Genomic DNA, 14,851 nt, shown 5'->3' with positions numbered 1-14,851 from the left:
ACCGAATTCCACTCTCCAAGAAGACGCACGTAGAACAAGAACAAAATGAGTTCGCGCTAGCTAGCTGCTACATAGTCGGTGCGCAGCACACTTGTCTTCCTCCCGATGCGTGCAGCGCAGCGCATCGCTCGTGTCCGTTTGCAAAGCTGCTGCTATACGTAGTAGTACGTCCGTCCGTCCGTGCACAGGTCCGCGTCGATCGTATCAATCAATCAGTCAGCCGGTCGAATCCGACTTGCCGCGACGCCCGTCGTCGACTGGACGGACGCGGATACCCCGCCTTCTCTTTCGCTTTGTGGTTGGTGGCCGGTAGGTTAACCACCTCCTTCGTGTTGCGCGGGCGGGTGATCGCCCAACCAACAGCCCGCTCGCTCGCTCGCTCGCTCTTATCCCGGGCAACAGCAGCCGGCGTCGCCTTGCGCCCGTCACCACGACCACGAAGCACAGCAGACCGCGCCACACGCCCTACCATGCTGACATAACGTACCCCTAATGCAAGGTGGTCGTCTGGTGCAAGTAGATAGGGTCCAATCAGCCTAGCAGCACGAGAGTTCATAAAACTACTCCATTAGCACCAAAAAGGATCTCCCGCGTCAGATGCTGCTGGAAAGAGAGACAGATACTGTGGGACGCCTTTTCTCTTTTCTTGGCGCTGCTGACACCGTATCTCGCGGCGACTGCGACGGCGACGCCGGGCCCGTCGCAGTTGGCAGCAAACAGAAGTTGGACCAGGCGAGGGCGACGCGTCCGTGCGTTGGAGATGCTGGATGGAATGGCAGCCCGTGCGTGGCTTGCCTCCCGACCCAAGAATCGAATCTTCTAGGCTTCTCCCGCGGGAGTCATCATGCCTGCCTGCTGCTCATGTACTCAGTAGAGTCTGCATGAAGCGAGCGCGCCTTTTCGACACCGGTCCTCGTCATGTCTACATGATGACGTTACCATACGCTCATGTGCTAGTGCACGGGTGCTTCGCCAGGCTTCATTCTGGCGTCCGAGCTCTTTACCTGCTTATGGTTGCTGTTTCGCTGGGCATTTGCATCAACACCACAGGTGCGCAAGCACACAAGCAACACGGAGAACGAACTTTCTTGTCCTAGACCGATATACATTGTGTTGGCATGACAGAAACAGTACTTGTAACTGAAAACAACACCACCGAAAATGAAAATCTAAATACTATGTTAATGACAACCCAATTCTCTTCTATTTACACCTGTTCATGTCTGGCAGTTTGAGTTGTACAAGGGTCCTCAGAGACAGTCTTCCGGAACGGAACGAATTTATGACATGACATAGACAACACAACAGGAGGTAGGGGCACGATGGCAACAGAAACTCCACATACAAAGGAAGGCTGCACGCACAACCCGAATCTCAGTAACTACTACGCAAGAAGCTTCCAGGCTCATCAAATAGTTTTGGATGACTGGATAACACGGCATCAACTTGTGACTGCAACAACACAAAACGGGTACATTAGTTAACCCGCAAAAAAAGAACAAAAAAAAGGGTACACTAGTTTTCCTTGCTCAACAGAAATGCCACAAAGTTAGGTAATAATAAGGGTCGTACAGGAGGAAATCAAGACACAAAAGACAGAAGCCACATCAGGCCTGTAACTCAAAGAATGACTATCCAAAAACCCGGCAACATCTATCAGCCAAATCCGACTGCATTGTGTTTCTTATGAAGAAAGCATCATGTTCACCAAGAGATGTAAATAAACTAGAAAACTATAAACATTCAGGTCGCCACAGTTTGGCTCAAACCAAGCCCATTCCCAGCTAGTTTCCTGCCAAACTCAGCAACTCCTGGATGGAAAACACAACTAGCCTCGTAACCCTTTGGAATTGGGCTTCAAGTAACACAAAGATAACTTTCACTGGTTATATGCAATTTCTTTAAGATTAATATAACTTTGCTAACCGCAACAGTCCGAAATGCAAGTGTAGGACACATTAGTTTGCATGGAGCGAAGCAACACAGTTGACTTAGGGAAGTGTTGTAAAGCAGACCTCGTAGTGCTGCCCAGGTATGTACTCCCTCCGTTCCGAATTACTCGTCGCAGAAATGGATGTATCTAGATGTATTTTAGTTCTAGATACATCCATTTCTGCGACAAGTAATTTGGAACAGAGGGAGTACAGGATACCAGCTTGGCCCAAAACACCATTTGGAAGACCAAACCAACAAGGATCAAATTAGCGGCGCTAGCACACAACTTAAGCTTTGAATTTTCCTTTTTCTTTTTGCTTCCACTTATAGTTCGACAAAAACACTAGAATGGTTTTGTTTCTAGCTCTGCCAGGATTTGTGATCTCCCAATCTTTTAAGGCTATTTGTCCATTCTTGAAGTAAGTGCAGAAAATGTAGGATAACAATTTGAAGTGAAGGACAAGAAAGTGATAGGCATGCTTAGGTAAAATAACAACACGAAGCATCACGTACATTGAAGACAAGAAAGGATCTTCCACCATTATAAATATAAAATACCATATGCAGGTAAAATAACAGCTCACTCAAAATACCATGTACACAAGAACAAAAACATAAGGTTGGTTTAGAATGCTTACTATAAACATCCACTTCAGTATCGGGCCCAACATTTTCACCAACTTGGATGATCTGGAGAAGCTAGTGTGAATTCTTTCGTTTGCAGCCATATATTCCTGTAGCTGTATTCAAGAACATTATGCAGAGTCTTTTCTTCTGTGCCTGCGGTGTTTAGAATGCTTTCTACTTCTGTCTTTATCAGATGATCTTCTACTACTAGATGTATATTTTTCCTTGTATTCATGATCACTAGAATCACTGTCAGACATGCGGGTCTGATGACTCCTTTTCTCCCGACGTTTTCTCTTATTCCTTTGGCTGTCAGAGGACAAATCGCCATCAGGAGTTCTACTCCTGCCTGCTCTATGCCTTGAATGTGACTTTCTTTTCTTACTACTACGTCGTTCATCAGAAGAACCAGAATCTGGTGTTGGACTCCGATTTCGATGATGGGATCTTCTTTTCCTACTCCTATGCCGTTCAATAGAAGTATCAGACTCTGGACTACCGTTCCGAATCTGACGATGTAAAGAGTGTGACCGGCCTATGTCAGCACTATGCTCATATTTGAAATCAAGCTTTTCGACATTGGATGAAGGATCGTCCCCATTACCATTGGCAGCTTCCATCAAACCCAAAGAACCCTCGTTCTCCTTTATCTCCCTAAAAGTAGATGTCTGGCCATTCCTAGATACACTTGCATCAGCCGTTGGAAGGATTTCTGATCTAAATAATACATTCGGTGGCTGGGCAGGTTTCTCTGGAGGAACCTCCAATCCCAGTTCTTTACCCAAAGATTCCAGGAAATCCTCAGCAACAAGACGATTAAGAGCCATGTTGGCACCTTCACTCGTCTTCACTGGGTCCACTTGTTGATTGTTAAGAGGTTCGTCCATATCATCGTCTGAATCATCAGAAAAGATTGCCTGGAAAGCGCAACAAATAACTTGTCAGTACAGAAGTACAGAACCCTCAAGTCCAATTAACCATTTCCTAATTGACAACATAGACAACTGTGGAATCAAAATCAGCAACTGTTGCGCCCACATCACCCATCATAAATTGTAATTTGTGTGTCTAAATAAAATACAGAAAATTCACAGATGCACAACATGCTATACAATATGACCATTTGTGAACTGTAAGAAAGTAATTTGTGCACATATAGTTGCTCTGCTAGTATCTCGCCTCTTGTACTTTTTGTACAGTACACAAATGATCTTATTTTTGCAAGTGCGTATGCATAGTATGTTGTACATACATGATTTTTTTACACATTTTATGGAAACTTGGCATGCACAATAGGATCACGTCCACCTGTGGAGCAGCTTAAGCCACCATATAGGCTTAAGCTCTTCTAAACATGAAATATTTTACAGGCTTAAAGAGGAAGCCTAGACAACTGTCCAAGTTCTCTGACAACCCCACATTTAAGATACCAACCAGCTAAGCAAATCTGAATCTGCGCAAGAAATGAGTGTAAACACAACTATCAGAACCCATACCTGGCATCAGACTTAAATTGGTGATTCTACCAGATAAAAAATGACAACATCCCATTATGAAGCATTGCATCTACTATTCCATTTATTAAAGGGAAAATAGAATGCACTAATTATGTTAATAAACAAGATGTCATACATGCATGGTATAAGGATTTAAGGTTACCGATTTAGGCCAACTCTAACCGATCCCCTATCTGGCTATAAGGGAGGATAATTTCGGTTTTCCTCCTGTATGCCGTACCTAGCCGATCCCCTAAACCGGTTCGTGGAGTAAAATTTTTACTCCAGCGCCTATATCCTCCTCTATGTCGTACCTAGCCGATCCCCTAAACCGGTTAGTGGAGTAAAAAATTTACTCCAGCGCCTATCCCACGAGTATATTTACTCCGGCTGGAGGCGGCCAAGGAAAATCTCCAGTCTCTCCTGGCTCCCATCCGAACCTGAATTCGTTCCGGGTCCGTCATCTCCCCCGACCAGATCGCCCACCAGCCTTCCTCCCTCCGCGTAGGCGTCTTCTCCCCAAGAGCGCCGCCAACCCCTTTCCCCTCTGCTTCCACCATGGAGCCACAGATCCCACCTCGCCGGCCGCCGGCCCACCTTCTTCTGGCCGCCCCGCGAGCTGCCACCAGCACCACTCCCCTCCGCCTCTCACCGCCCTCAGCCCCCACCGTCCCAGGCATCGCCACCTAGCACATGTGTGCCGCGTCCCGTGCATCACACCACCCCAGCCGGCAAGGACTACGCCGCCCAGGTCACACGCGGTCATGACTCGCGGCCATGAGAGATAGCGATAGTGAAGGGGCCTACGACAGACTCCCGTGCTCGCACCCTAGCGACGGGCAGGCAGAGCAGCTTGTCGGGGACGGGCGGCGCGAGCCCCGGGCGTGGGAGCTCTTCAGCCCGATGCACCACATTCTCCTCGTCGCCACTGTGGCTGCCGCCTCCTCCCGCTCCCATGCTGCCCGTTGTACAACATCCCCCCCCCCCCCCCCCCCCCAAACCACCACAGCGAGCCGTCCGTGGTCGCGCCAACAATGGTGTCCGGCACCAGCCTCATCAGCTCGCTCGTCAGGGAGAAGGCCACATCACATCTGCTCTCTCGCCGCCAAGGGCGACACTCTGTACACCAGCCCGGACAACAAGAACATCCGCGTGTGGAGCAAGCAGGACTCCGGGAGGTGTGGGGAAGGGAACCAAGCACTCGCTCGTGCAGACGCTGGTGAAGCAGGAGCACGCCGTGAACGCGCTACAAAGATTCAGTCAATTGACCAAATATAGGCTGCACGACAAGTGTTCGACGATATGCTTAAACCAAAAGTAAGTTTCACTCCGCTAAGTTTAGGGGATCGGCTAGAACCGACCAAAACTTAAGTGGAGTATAAATACTCCACTAAGGTTTACTCAGCCAGATCCTCCTCTATTTCTTAGGGGATCGGTTAGAAATGCCCTTATTGCAGGAAAATGGGTTCAAACTCCCCGCCTTTATCTCAAAGTGCCGAATAACCAACTGGGCAATACCGATTATGTGGCCCATGTAGGAAAATATACTTATTTAAAGGGTTACAACGTGAATTATGATAACCCAATTTCCAACAAACAGCATGTATATACTCTAACCTATTGTTTCACTACATTTATATATGTCAATAATTTGATATGCCATTCTCCACAAGTGCACAGTAAAGTTTGGAGTTTTTTCTCCTTAATGAAACAAATATGGCTACCTCCCACTATTATTTTCTTTTCTCTAATACGCAGGAGAGCTATGTATCACTGGATTAAGGACAAATGTACAGGGTACACACACACGCGCGCTCGCACGCACGCACAAACCGACCACGAGCAAGAAAAAAGACCCACACTAACCAGGACTAAGACTCTCCCCCGATCAGTCTAACCAAGCCTTTGGCCCCAGCCAAGGACCAAAGTTGTGTTTCGTCTTTAATGGCCAGCAGCACCCATTGGGCATTAGGCGAACTCCCATTTAAGACAGTCATTTTGATGCTTCCAAATCATTTCGAACCTCCCGTTATTGTTATATTTATATACATACATGGTACTTAAGGATTTTGAAGAATCGCTTTTTTTTCCATTCATACATAGCCAGGTAAGAAGAATATTTTTACAAGACAACAGAGCAACATTATTATTATAGACCTTTTACCCTCAATAATCATGAAGCTCTATAAGTTCTACTTGTACATAGGTTTTCTATGAAATCCATGTAAAAGTTTTGTTTTTCCAAGTGAGGCCATGAGCTAGGACTTTTGGTGTATTTTGCATGTAGAGACGAGGTAGTATCTAATGGTAAAATAACCTGGTGCACTGCTCAATACAGGGAGCAATATGAATGCTATTAGAGAGGTCAGCTTCAGTCTGAGCAGAAAGTAGAGGGGGCACAAATTAAACATGCCAAGATAATCCTTCAAATATGGTTTAATTCCACATGAATTTCTGGCCAATGTTTCCCCTAAGAACATACATTTGGCGTAATTATTACTCCCTCCGTTCCCTTATGTAAGGTGTATCTTTTTCCGGCACGGTGATCAAGGCACAAAATAATAGAGAATGTAGGACGAAATTACCCTTGGCCAATTCGTTGGTCAGTGGCAAGTAAATCAATTAGGCTAGGAAAAGGAAGAGATACAGGCAATCGGAAAAGAGATATTTTCCTATTTTTTCCTAATAGAAGAGATATACGAAATCAGGAGAGATATACTTTCCGTTTTTATTGGGCTAAACATGGGATTACGAGGAATTAGAAGAAATACACCTTTACTGAAATTTTATTAGAAAACAAATACATGTTATATAAAGGAATGGAGGGAGTACCTTGTAAAGATCAACAGGCCTCTGCATCCTGCTTGCCACAATATCAGGGTTATTTGCAGTTTCCTGTGCCTCTGTCTCTTCTGTTCCTGACACAGCAGCATTTTGTGGAATCGTACTTGAGCCCCTTACGTCTTCATTTATCTTTTTAGTGGACTCGGTCATAAACATAAGGGTGTCCATCTTACTTATTGGTCTTCGAAGAGGCATTGGCTGCACATACAGCATGCATGATCAGATGTCAGCGTGAGTGACGTTTTGAAAATATATATTTGATTTAACGCCAAATAGCAAATAATAACAAAGTAGAAAAAGAGTACTAGAACACTAGAACTGATACCATTTATCAGTTGCAAATCAGCTCCATCGAACTAGAATTCGGAAACTGTACTTAGCTACAACAGTATAAAAGTAAAGACAACATTATATTTATGGCGTGCAAGAACTGGGGAAATTTACGACGATACTCTAACATAAACCACAATGTATTTGTGTGTATCTGTGACCCCATTCCTTTTCTAAAGATCACCAATTTATTTTTCTTATTCTGTGTACTTAATTTTTAGTTCATTTGCCTATGGTAATTGGCTAATTAACAGTCACACACCCAACAATGTAGAATCACTTAAATTTACCTTTCCCATGAAAGGGTCAACAATATCAAAACGCTTGCACAGTATTGGTGAAGGCCGCCATTCAAACTCCTCCCTCTGTGGATACATGGGCCTCTCATCTTGGAGTACCGCAGAGCTCTGTATTGTTTTTAAGGATTAAAATGTGAAAAAGAGACATGACATTACTAATAGATCGAAATAAGCTAACCTACCTCTAATTGAGTGGATGAAACAAAGCGTTGCTCGTTCAATCCAGGTAAACCCAATATTGACAAAGGATCTATAGCCTTATATTCTTTTCCTTTTTCAATTGCATCTGCAGCAGCCTCAAAATCTAGTCTTTCACGAGCACGATCAGCGTCCGACATTGTAATTGTAGGAGCAAGACTTGCAATACGAAGACCACCCTGATATTTCTCCTTTAGAAACTGCTCAAACCTTGCCTGCTTTGCTGGCTCATTTCTAAAAGGCTTCTTTGACTCTGGCACGCCATCCTATTGCGAAGCAAGAATAATCCATTGCATAATCAGACCAAGATTAGGTAATTCATATAAAGAATGTGGCACAATAAGGGAGGCAGCAATAATTGGTAAGACAATGCAATTCAAAAACATACAAGAGATATTGGCTTCACAAAGGTGTCACCAAGATTTGATTGTAGTTGAACAGCTTCTTTTGCAGAAACAAATGAGCTAGATGATTTGGAGCTTCTATCGAGGGGCTTTTCACCAAGAATAGTTCCACGATTCTCAGCTGTCAACTTGTCAGAAGAAGGCTTCGACTTAACAGCACCAGGTCTTTGCCGGTCAATAAACTTCTGCTGATGCTCCCATAACTTCCTTGTGTAGTAGCTACATCCATCTCCTCCATCGAGGAAAAGAAACTGTGGACTTGCTTTACTTTTCTCTTTGTAGAAATCCTCTATATGTTTCCCGCAACGAGCAACCATAGCAGCACAGCCCTCAATCAATAATCTCAAGGTAGTGTCTTCTGGAGGAGGAACCTCAGGAGGAGCTAGATCAGAGAACTTATCAGCTGTCTGAATTGGACTTGAGAACTTATGGCGACCATCAAAATCAGCTGGGATCTCAGGAGGATGAAATCTGAAGAGTCACAGTGTCACCAAAATTCCAAGATGAATACATATATATGAGATGAATATGGAATTGAGTAGACTAATTTGCTGAATGTGAACTATAATAATACAATATATACATAGCTAACAGGTGCGCACTGTCATCCTTCATATTTATTTGCTGATGCCACTAAGCTTAAACTAACATGGCGAGACCCAGTAACTGAGAGAGAGAGAGAGAGAGAGAGAGAGAGAGAGAGAGAGAGAGATCAGTTGAAAACACATACCGCTACACACGATGGTATGGATGTTGGGAAAACACATATCACCACATACCGCTATGTAGCGATAATTCAGTTGAAAACACATATCGGTAATTCGGTTAAAAACACACAATTGTATGCGTGTCAGGAGTTCATTGGGTGGAAGTGGCTAGAATTAATTTGACTATATTTTTTGTTAATTCGTGAATAAATTTAACTAGATTTTACAATACAGCACTACCATTTAAAGTAACATTCACTAAACTGGCGTGCTAGATTGTCATTGCATGTACTACTTCTCTACCAATTGCTTTGTGCAAACGCTCACAAATCACAAGAAGTTTCTAAAATAGATGTCATGTTATGCACATCTTTGGTTCTTTCAACCACATACTAGCAAGAGGTTTGGCATCAATAGATCCAACTTAACAAGTATAAAACAAGTTTACATAGCACAACATAAACAGCAAAAGAATACCTAACATGGTGACAATATGTGGAAAGAGAGAATCAAATGATTCATACATACAAAGTTCAAGCAAGTACTAGGATAGAAAAAAACAAGCTAAGGCATTAACATTAATCAATTATAAATCAAAGAGAAGCATCACCTTTCGAGTTTGTACTCGGAATTTGAGGCGATTTTAAAGCTCAGGAAGAAACCTCTCTTCTTGTCTTCAAGTTTAAACTTACTGTCACCAGATGTTTTTGAAGGCTCGATATCAACTTCTGTTTGTTCATAGTTGAAACCTGAGCACGACAGGATAGTAAGACATGTGAGAAACAATATCAAAGGGCCAGCCCATCTTAAATAGAAATAGCATCTTCAAACAGTGAAACAAGTCTAGTCTTGTCAAGCTATATGCACAACTGCCAAGATTTCCATTTGATAGCACACATCCTCATAGGAACAAATAAGAATTCACCTTATAGTGGTACAAGGCGATAGCAATTGTACATTCAGAATCTACCATAAACCGACCATTCCATTTCAGTAAGGAATGATACACAAAAATGCCATATGCTTCCATCAAAAGTTCACGACTTCCAATATTAACGTTAGGTAGTTTCAAATGGACCAGAAGATAATTAAATTACCTGATGCATAAATATCCTCATCTTCAACACCAAGCTCTTCGAGTGCTCCAATTCCAAAACCAGGAGCATATTGTCCTGCTGATGATCAAACCACTAGCTAAGATTTTCCGTCAAATATACTTAAGCAATATCAGCAAAATAGAGAACTGAACGGAAGGGTCATGACAATCATACAGTTTGAAATCAGGAGACTTCCCCTCACGGAAACATCACTTCGGTTCCGGTCCCTGTTCACTGATTTGTGTGATCTTTTCCTATCTGCAGAAAGAAAATGTGAGGTCAAGCCAAGGTTCAAAAAGGCGTGCCTAGTCAGGTCCGTACGCCTAGCCAGGACCCAGGAGATCCATTCAAATGATTATTTGTTGGGGACTTGGAGTATGGTACCTTTAAATTCAGGCGCATGCTTGAATGGGTCAAAACCTAAACCATGCAGATCTTCCTTTGGATGAAGTACATACACCTAAATATTTATGGAAAACCAGGAAAATCAGCTGATGTTTTCTTCTTTATGGAAAACAAGTTAGCAATTGCATGCACACTTTTTGAGCAACAGTAACTTATTGCAAGAACAGTTGCCTGTATAGTCCTCAAGGCAGACCGACAGGGTGCCATAATTAAGTGTTTAGTGGCCTGCGTACAAAAAGCAGGCTGTCTCAAGGGATGCAAGATCTATCCACACAGCCAAGTTCAGCTTTACATCTCAAACTTAGCTTCCCAGTAGTCAGGTCCAACCAGTAGTATAATTACTTAATAAGGGAGTAATAATTAGTTTATTATGGCAGCCAAGACACCGTAAATTTGCAGTGGTAAAGGCAAAACTTTTCTCCAGATTAAAACTTTTTTCTGAAATTGTTTATCACCCACACAATGCATACTGGACATAATATGCAGGCTAACCTGAAACTAGGCAACCAACCAATCATGCATTAGATACTATCATACTAATCATCTGTCTTTTATAATGCTGCTAGTGACTTTTTACGGTCTTGAAGATAGAATTAATATTTGGTTTTAGAACAATGATTAGTAGGAACTAGACAAAATATATCAGTATGAAAGTACTTACTATTTTAGTTTAGCCATAAAACAATATTATGTAGTTCACTTGGAAAATTGCACTGTGCGCAGTCTATAGCATAAAACAGAGGTACGAGGTCTAAATATAGTTCGGATTTGCAAGAAAAAGATCACAATAAGTTCGTTGAAGTTTAAGAAGAAAAAAAGTTCAATGAGCACTTTAGTACATCATAAGAACCAAAGAGAAGTAAAAAGGTGAAACCTTACAAGAGAAGTGCTCATAAACAATTAAACAAGGAAACACAAACTTCAACAAATAATCAAGAGATGCATGTCCTGCTTACTGGGGTATTTCCCGAAGCGCTTATTTTGTTAAATGATTCTGCGACATTTTCATCCACTCTAGATTTCTGAGAAGCAATTTGATCTTGATCCTCATCGTTACTGACACCAGAGAGTGCAAGAAACGCTTTCCTAGCTTCCCTACGTGACTCTGTAGGCATCAGCAGTTAATAGTTAGATAACAGCACAACACTACCACACCAAACCATTCGGTCGCTATTTGAGAAGCACAATGCTTTTTTTAACAGATAACTGTTGGACTAAGATAATTTGTGAACTCAGATTTTCTACAGCCGATACAATAGGCCGCTCATGGCTGTCATAATCTGTCGTTCTGACCTGATGGTAGGCCAGACTTTGGATGAATTCAACAAAAAACATTGAAAGCAACACAGAACAAGTTTGTCCCATAGATCAACTATGAAATGGCTTCAAATTCACAGACAAAATGCATACCATATAAGGAGTCAGCATGTGCATCCTTGATGGTACGACCTTGGTGCCAGCCCATTTTCATCAGTAACTTCACGCCTGCTCAAAAGATGTCAAGATATTACTATTATCTGAAAATACATATACTCCCTCCGTTTCTAAATATAAGACCTTTAGAGATTCCAATACGGACTACATCTCTAAAGGGGCTTATATTTAGAAACGGAGGGAGTAGTTGAAAAGATAAAACAACAGAGACAAACCAATCGAGGTTGTGGCAGGGACCACCAATTCATCAGGAACAGGTCCAGGAATAGCTGATGGTCTGCATGCAGATGTGCAAATATGTTTACATATATATCAATTAGAGTGGTGAACTGAGAACAGTAACTTTTGCCATTTAAGTTAAAAAGGCATGGTGATACGAACATAAATTGATGAAGACAAGAGTAATACTAGAAATCTAAAGTGTGTACAGCCACATTAATACTTCAGTGCAGCTAACAGTAAAGAGGACAGTTAAGTAAAGCTGATTTCGAGGGTGTTGGGTTAATTTCCACCCCTTACCACAACTCATGCATGTTTGTCTGATGAAAGCCATATGGTTCACTGCTGCAGTTTGGGCACACCAAAGTTGCATAATACCATGGCCAGCTCATCCATCACACACAATTGGCGAACAAAACAACCTAACTTGTGACAAACAACTTAGTTGCCACAAGAAGTGTGGCTTGCCACACTTTACCAAACCTAGGCTAGCCGTTAGCCAAGTGTTGTAGCCAACCAAACATCCCCTAAGCTTCATGTCAGTTATGCAATGTAAAGATGCTAACCTCTCATTTTGTTCCTTGGATGCTTGTTTTCTGGCATGCTCTGCAGCTGTAAAACCGAATGTATCATACTGTTGAGATGTTTCCAAGGCATTACCTCCCATATCCTGCAAATTGGTGCCCAAATTTGTCAACAGATAAGTTCACAATTTCATGAAACAAATTTATCCTGAGAAATCACTTATGTACAATCAAAGCCAAAAAAAATTGACAGTGTTGGGGGCCAAGCTCAGTCAAATACGTCAACACTGACACTAGTTCACGAACCACTGGTACATGCTCGTCAAGGTTTACACATTTTCAACATTCTAAGAAACAGGGAAGACAGTTTACAGTCTTTTGCTTCTTTGATGGGCAATATCTGTACTAGCTTTACCTTTACAGCAAGCGTCTGTAAACAGATATATGTTGTCAAGTAAATTAACTAAAGATGTGAGATAACATGCTTATAGTTATCCTGGCATAATTTCGCAGATAATGATAGTTACAATATTGATGTTATCATTCTACTTCCAATCATGGAGCAATTTCATTACAAACCAAAATTACTTGTCTATTAAAACTGAAAATCAAAGCATTTTCATGTAAATGTCTTGTTTTTTAGATTTTTTAGAACATGGCGTGTTTGCATTCGCACTCAAAACATTAAACATTAGGCAGTCCAGTATGGAATACCATGATTTGAAATACAACAAAACAGTGTACGACTGCTGCAGATTATCAATTTCCATACAAAAAGTGAGCATTAGAAGAAAAAAAGCATCACATACCTTGATATCTTCCTCATCAAGAAAATTATATATGCTTTGTTTTTTATGCTCAGCTCTACTTTTTCGTGAAGATGTGAATGTCTGTGGCGTCCATCCTATAAAGTAAATGACTTTTTTATAACCCCATTCATTTCTTCAGCGATATTGTCACATATTAAAAACATAATCTCAAGGCAACAAACATACCCTCTTTTGAGCCAGCAGTATTGTAAAAGCCAGCAGAGAAGCCTCCAGTAAATGCACCATGAAATCTTCTCCGCCCTTCCTCATCCCTGACCTACACTCCGATCACATCTCATTTTTTAATAAAAAAACAGAGGTATTGGTTACTTAAAATCATATGCTACACAATTCCATGACAATGCTAACAGAAGAGACAATCCAAGTGTCTGACAAGTTGGTAACAAAAGAAGGAAATATTGCCACAACTAACATCAGGAAAACTGTGCTGCCACAAAAAAGTGTGGTGAACAAAATGGTCACCATAAGTGTGGCAAGATTTGGCCAAAGAAAAAAGAGCCTATGACATCTGGACCATGTGGCTAAGAAAGTGTGGCGCACCACAACTGCAAGCCAAAGGTTAAGCGTGGCAACCTTACTACAAACCAGAACATCCCCATAGTTCACTCCACATGATTCCGTCAAATAAACCTTAAATTGAAGAACATTTGCAGCATCCCCAACCGCAACAAACACTATTGAAGAAGTTCAATGGATTCGAAAACAGTAAACTGAAACACTGAACACGATTCTGTCATAATAAACCCTAAATTGAAGAACTCGCTTTCCCGACAGACCCGGATGTATAAACTAGCATGCGTAGCTACTAAACTACTCCCTCCATCCCGAATTACTTGTCTTAGATACATCCGTGTCTAGAAAAATCTAAGCCAAGCTTTTTGGGACGGAGGTATTACGAAATTGCTAGTGATCATAGCTGAAATCTATTACCAACTAATGCGCCGTCAACTAACCCCATAGAAGGGAGAAAAATATATCCCGATGCTTGATTACAAAAGGTACACAGAGAGTGAATGGGGTGGAGGTGCGTACCTCCTGCTTCCAGGCGGGAAGGGCCCGGAGCTGGCCTGCGTCGGCGACGGCGCGGCGCTTGCGGGCGGAGATGTCCTCCTCCCGCTCGATCGGCGTCCCGTAGACCACGAGGTCCTGGTCGTCGTCGTGGGATGCCATGGCCGGGGGATCCTCGGAGTGGGAAGCCCTAGCTCGCTGGCGGCGAAGCTGGTACACGACGACGGTTCGGGACGGGGAATTGCCGATGGGCGACAGATGGGTCTCTCCGTGGTGGTAAAAAGGTGGGCCGAGACTATAGGCCGTACGGTAACCCGTGTAGCCTAACAAGCACATATGGGCCCAAAAAAGGTCTCCAATCGCTACTCTGTCCCCGTGTAGCCTCGACGAACACTGTCCCCCCGTTCGCTTGCTAAAAGAAACTGGTTTAAAAATCGGCAATCGGTTTTTGAATAGATGTAAAATGTATTGTTTAGAAAAGTAATTTATAAATA

The 14,851-nt window shown here is 42.6% G+C and overlaps 1 protein-coding gene across 1 annotated transcript; it reads right to left on the bottom strand.

Annotated features, from left to right (window-relative positions):
* Nucleotides 1-1,165: 1,165 nt before the first annotated feature.
* On the bottom strand, nt 1,166-14,624 carry LOC109776247 (G patch domain-containing protein TGH homolog). The gene is made up of 17 exons (XM_020334905.4): nt 14,382-14,624; nt 13,515-13,605; nt 13,329-13,423; nt 12,562-12,665; nt 11,992-12,053; nt 11,753-11,827; nt 11,299-11,447; nt 10,322-10,397; nt 10,112-10,195; nt 9,938-10,015; nt 9,451-9,589; nt 8,118-8,604; nt 7,714-7,995; nt 7,523-7,639; nt 6,891-7,100; nt 2,574-3,479; nt 1,166-1,452 (listed from the first exon to the last, which is right to left on the bottom strand). The coding sequence occupies exons 1-16, from the start codon at nt 14,517-14,519 to the stop codon at nt 2,691-2,693; spliced, it is 2,976 nt and encodes a 991-aa protein (XP_020190494.1). The 5' UTR covers nt 14,520-14,624; the 3' UTR covers nt 1,166-1,452; nt 2,574-2,690.
* Between the last annotated feature and the right edge of the window lie 227 nt (nt 14,625-14,851).

Source organism: Aegilops tauschii, chromosome 7, assembly GCF_002575655.3.
Source record: "Aegilops tauschii subsp. strangulata cultivar AL8/78 chromosome 7, Aet v6.0, whole genome shotgun sequence".
In the NCBI taxonomy this organism is placed as follows: domain Eukaryota; kingdom Viridiplantae; phylum Streptophyta; class Magnoliopsida; order Poales; family Poaceae; genus Aegilops; species Aegilops tauschii.
The sequence above is the reverse complement of the archived record's forward strand: the minus strand, read 5'-3'. Positions and strand labels throughout refer to the sequence as shown.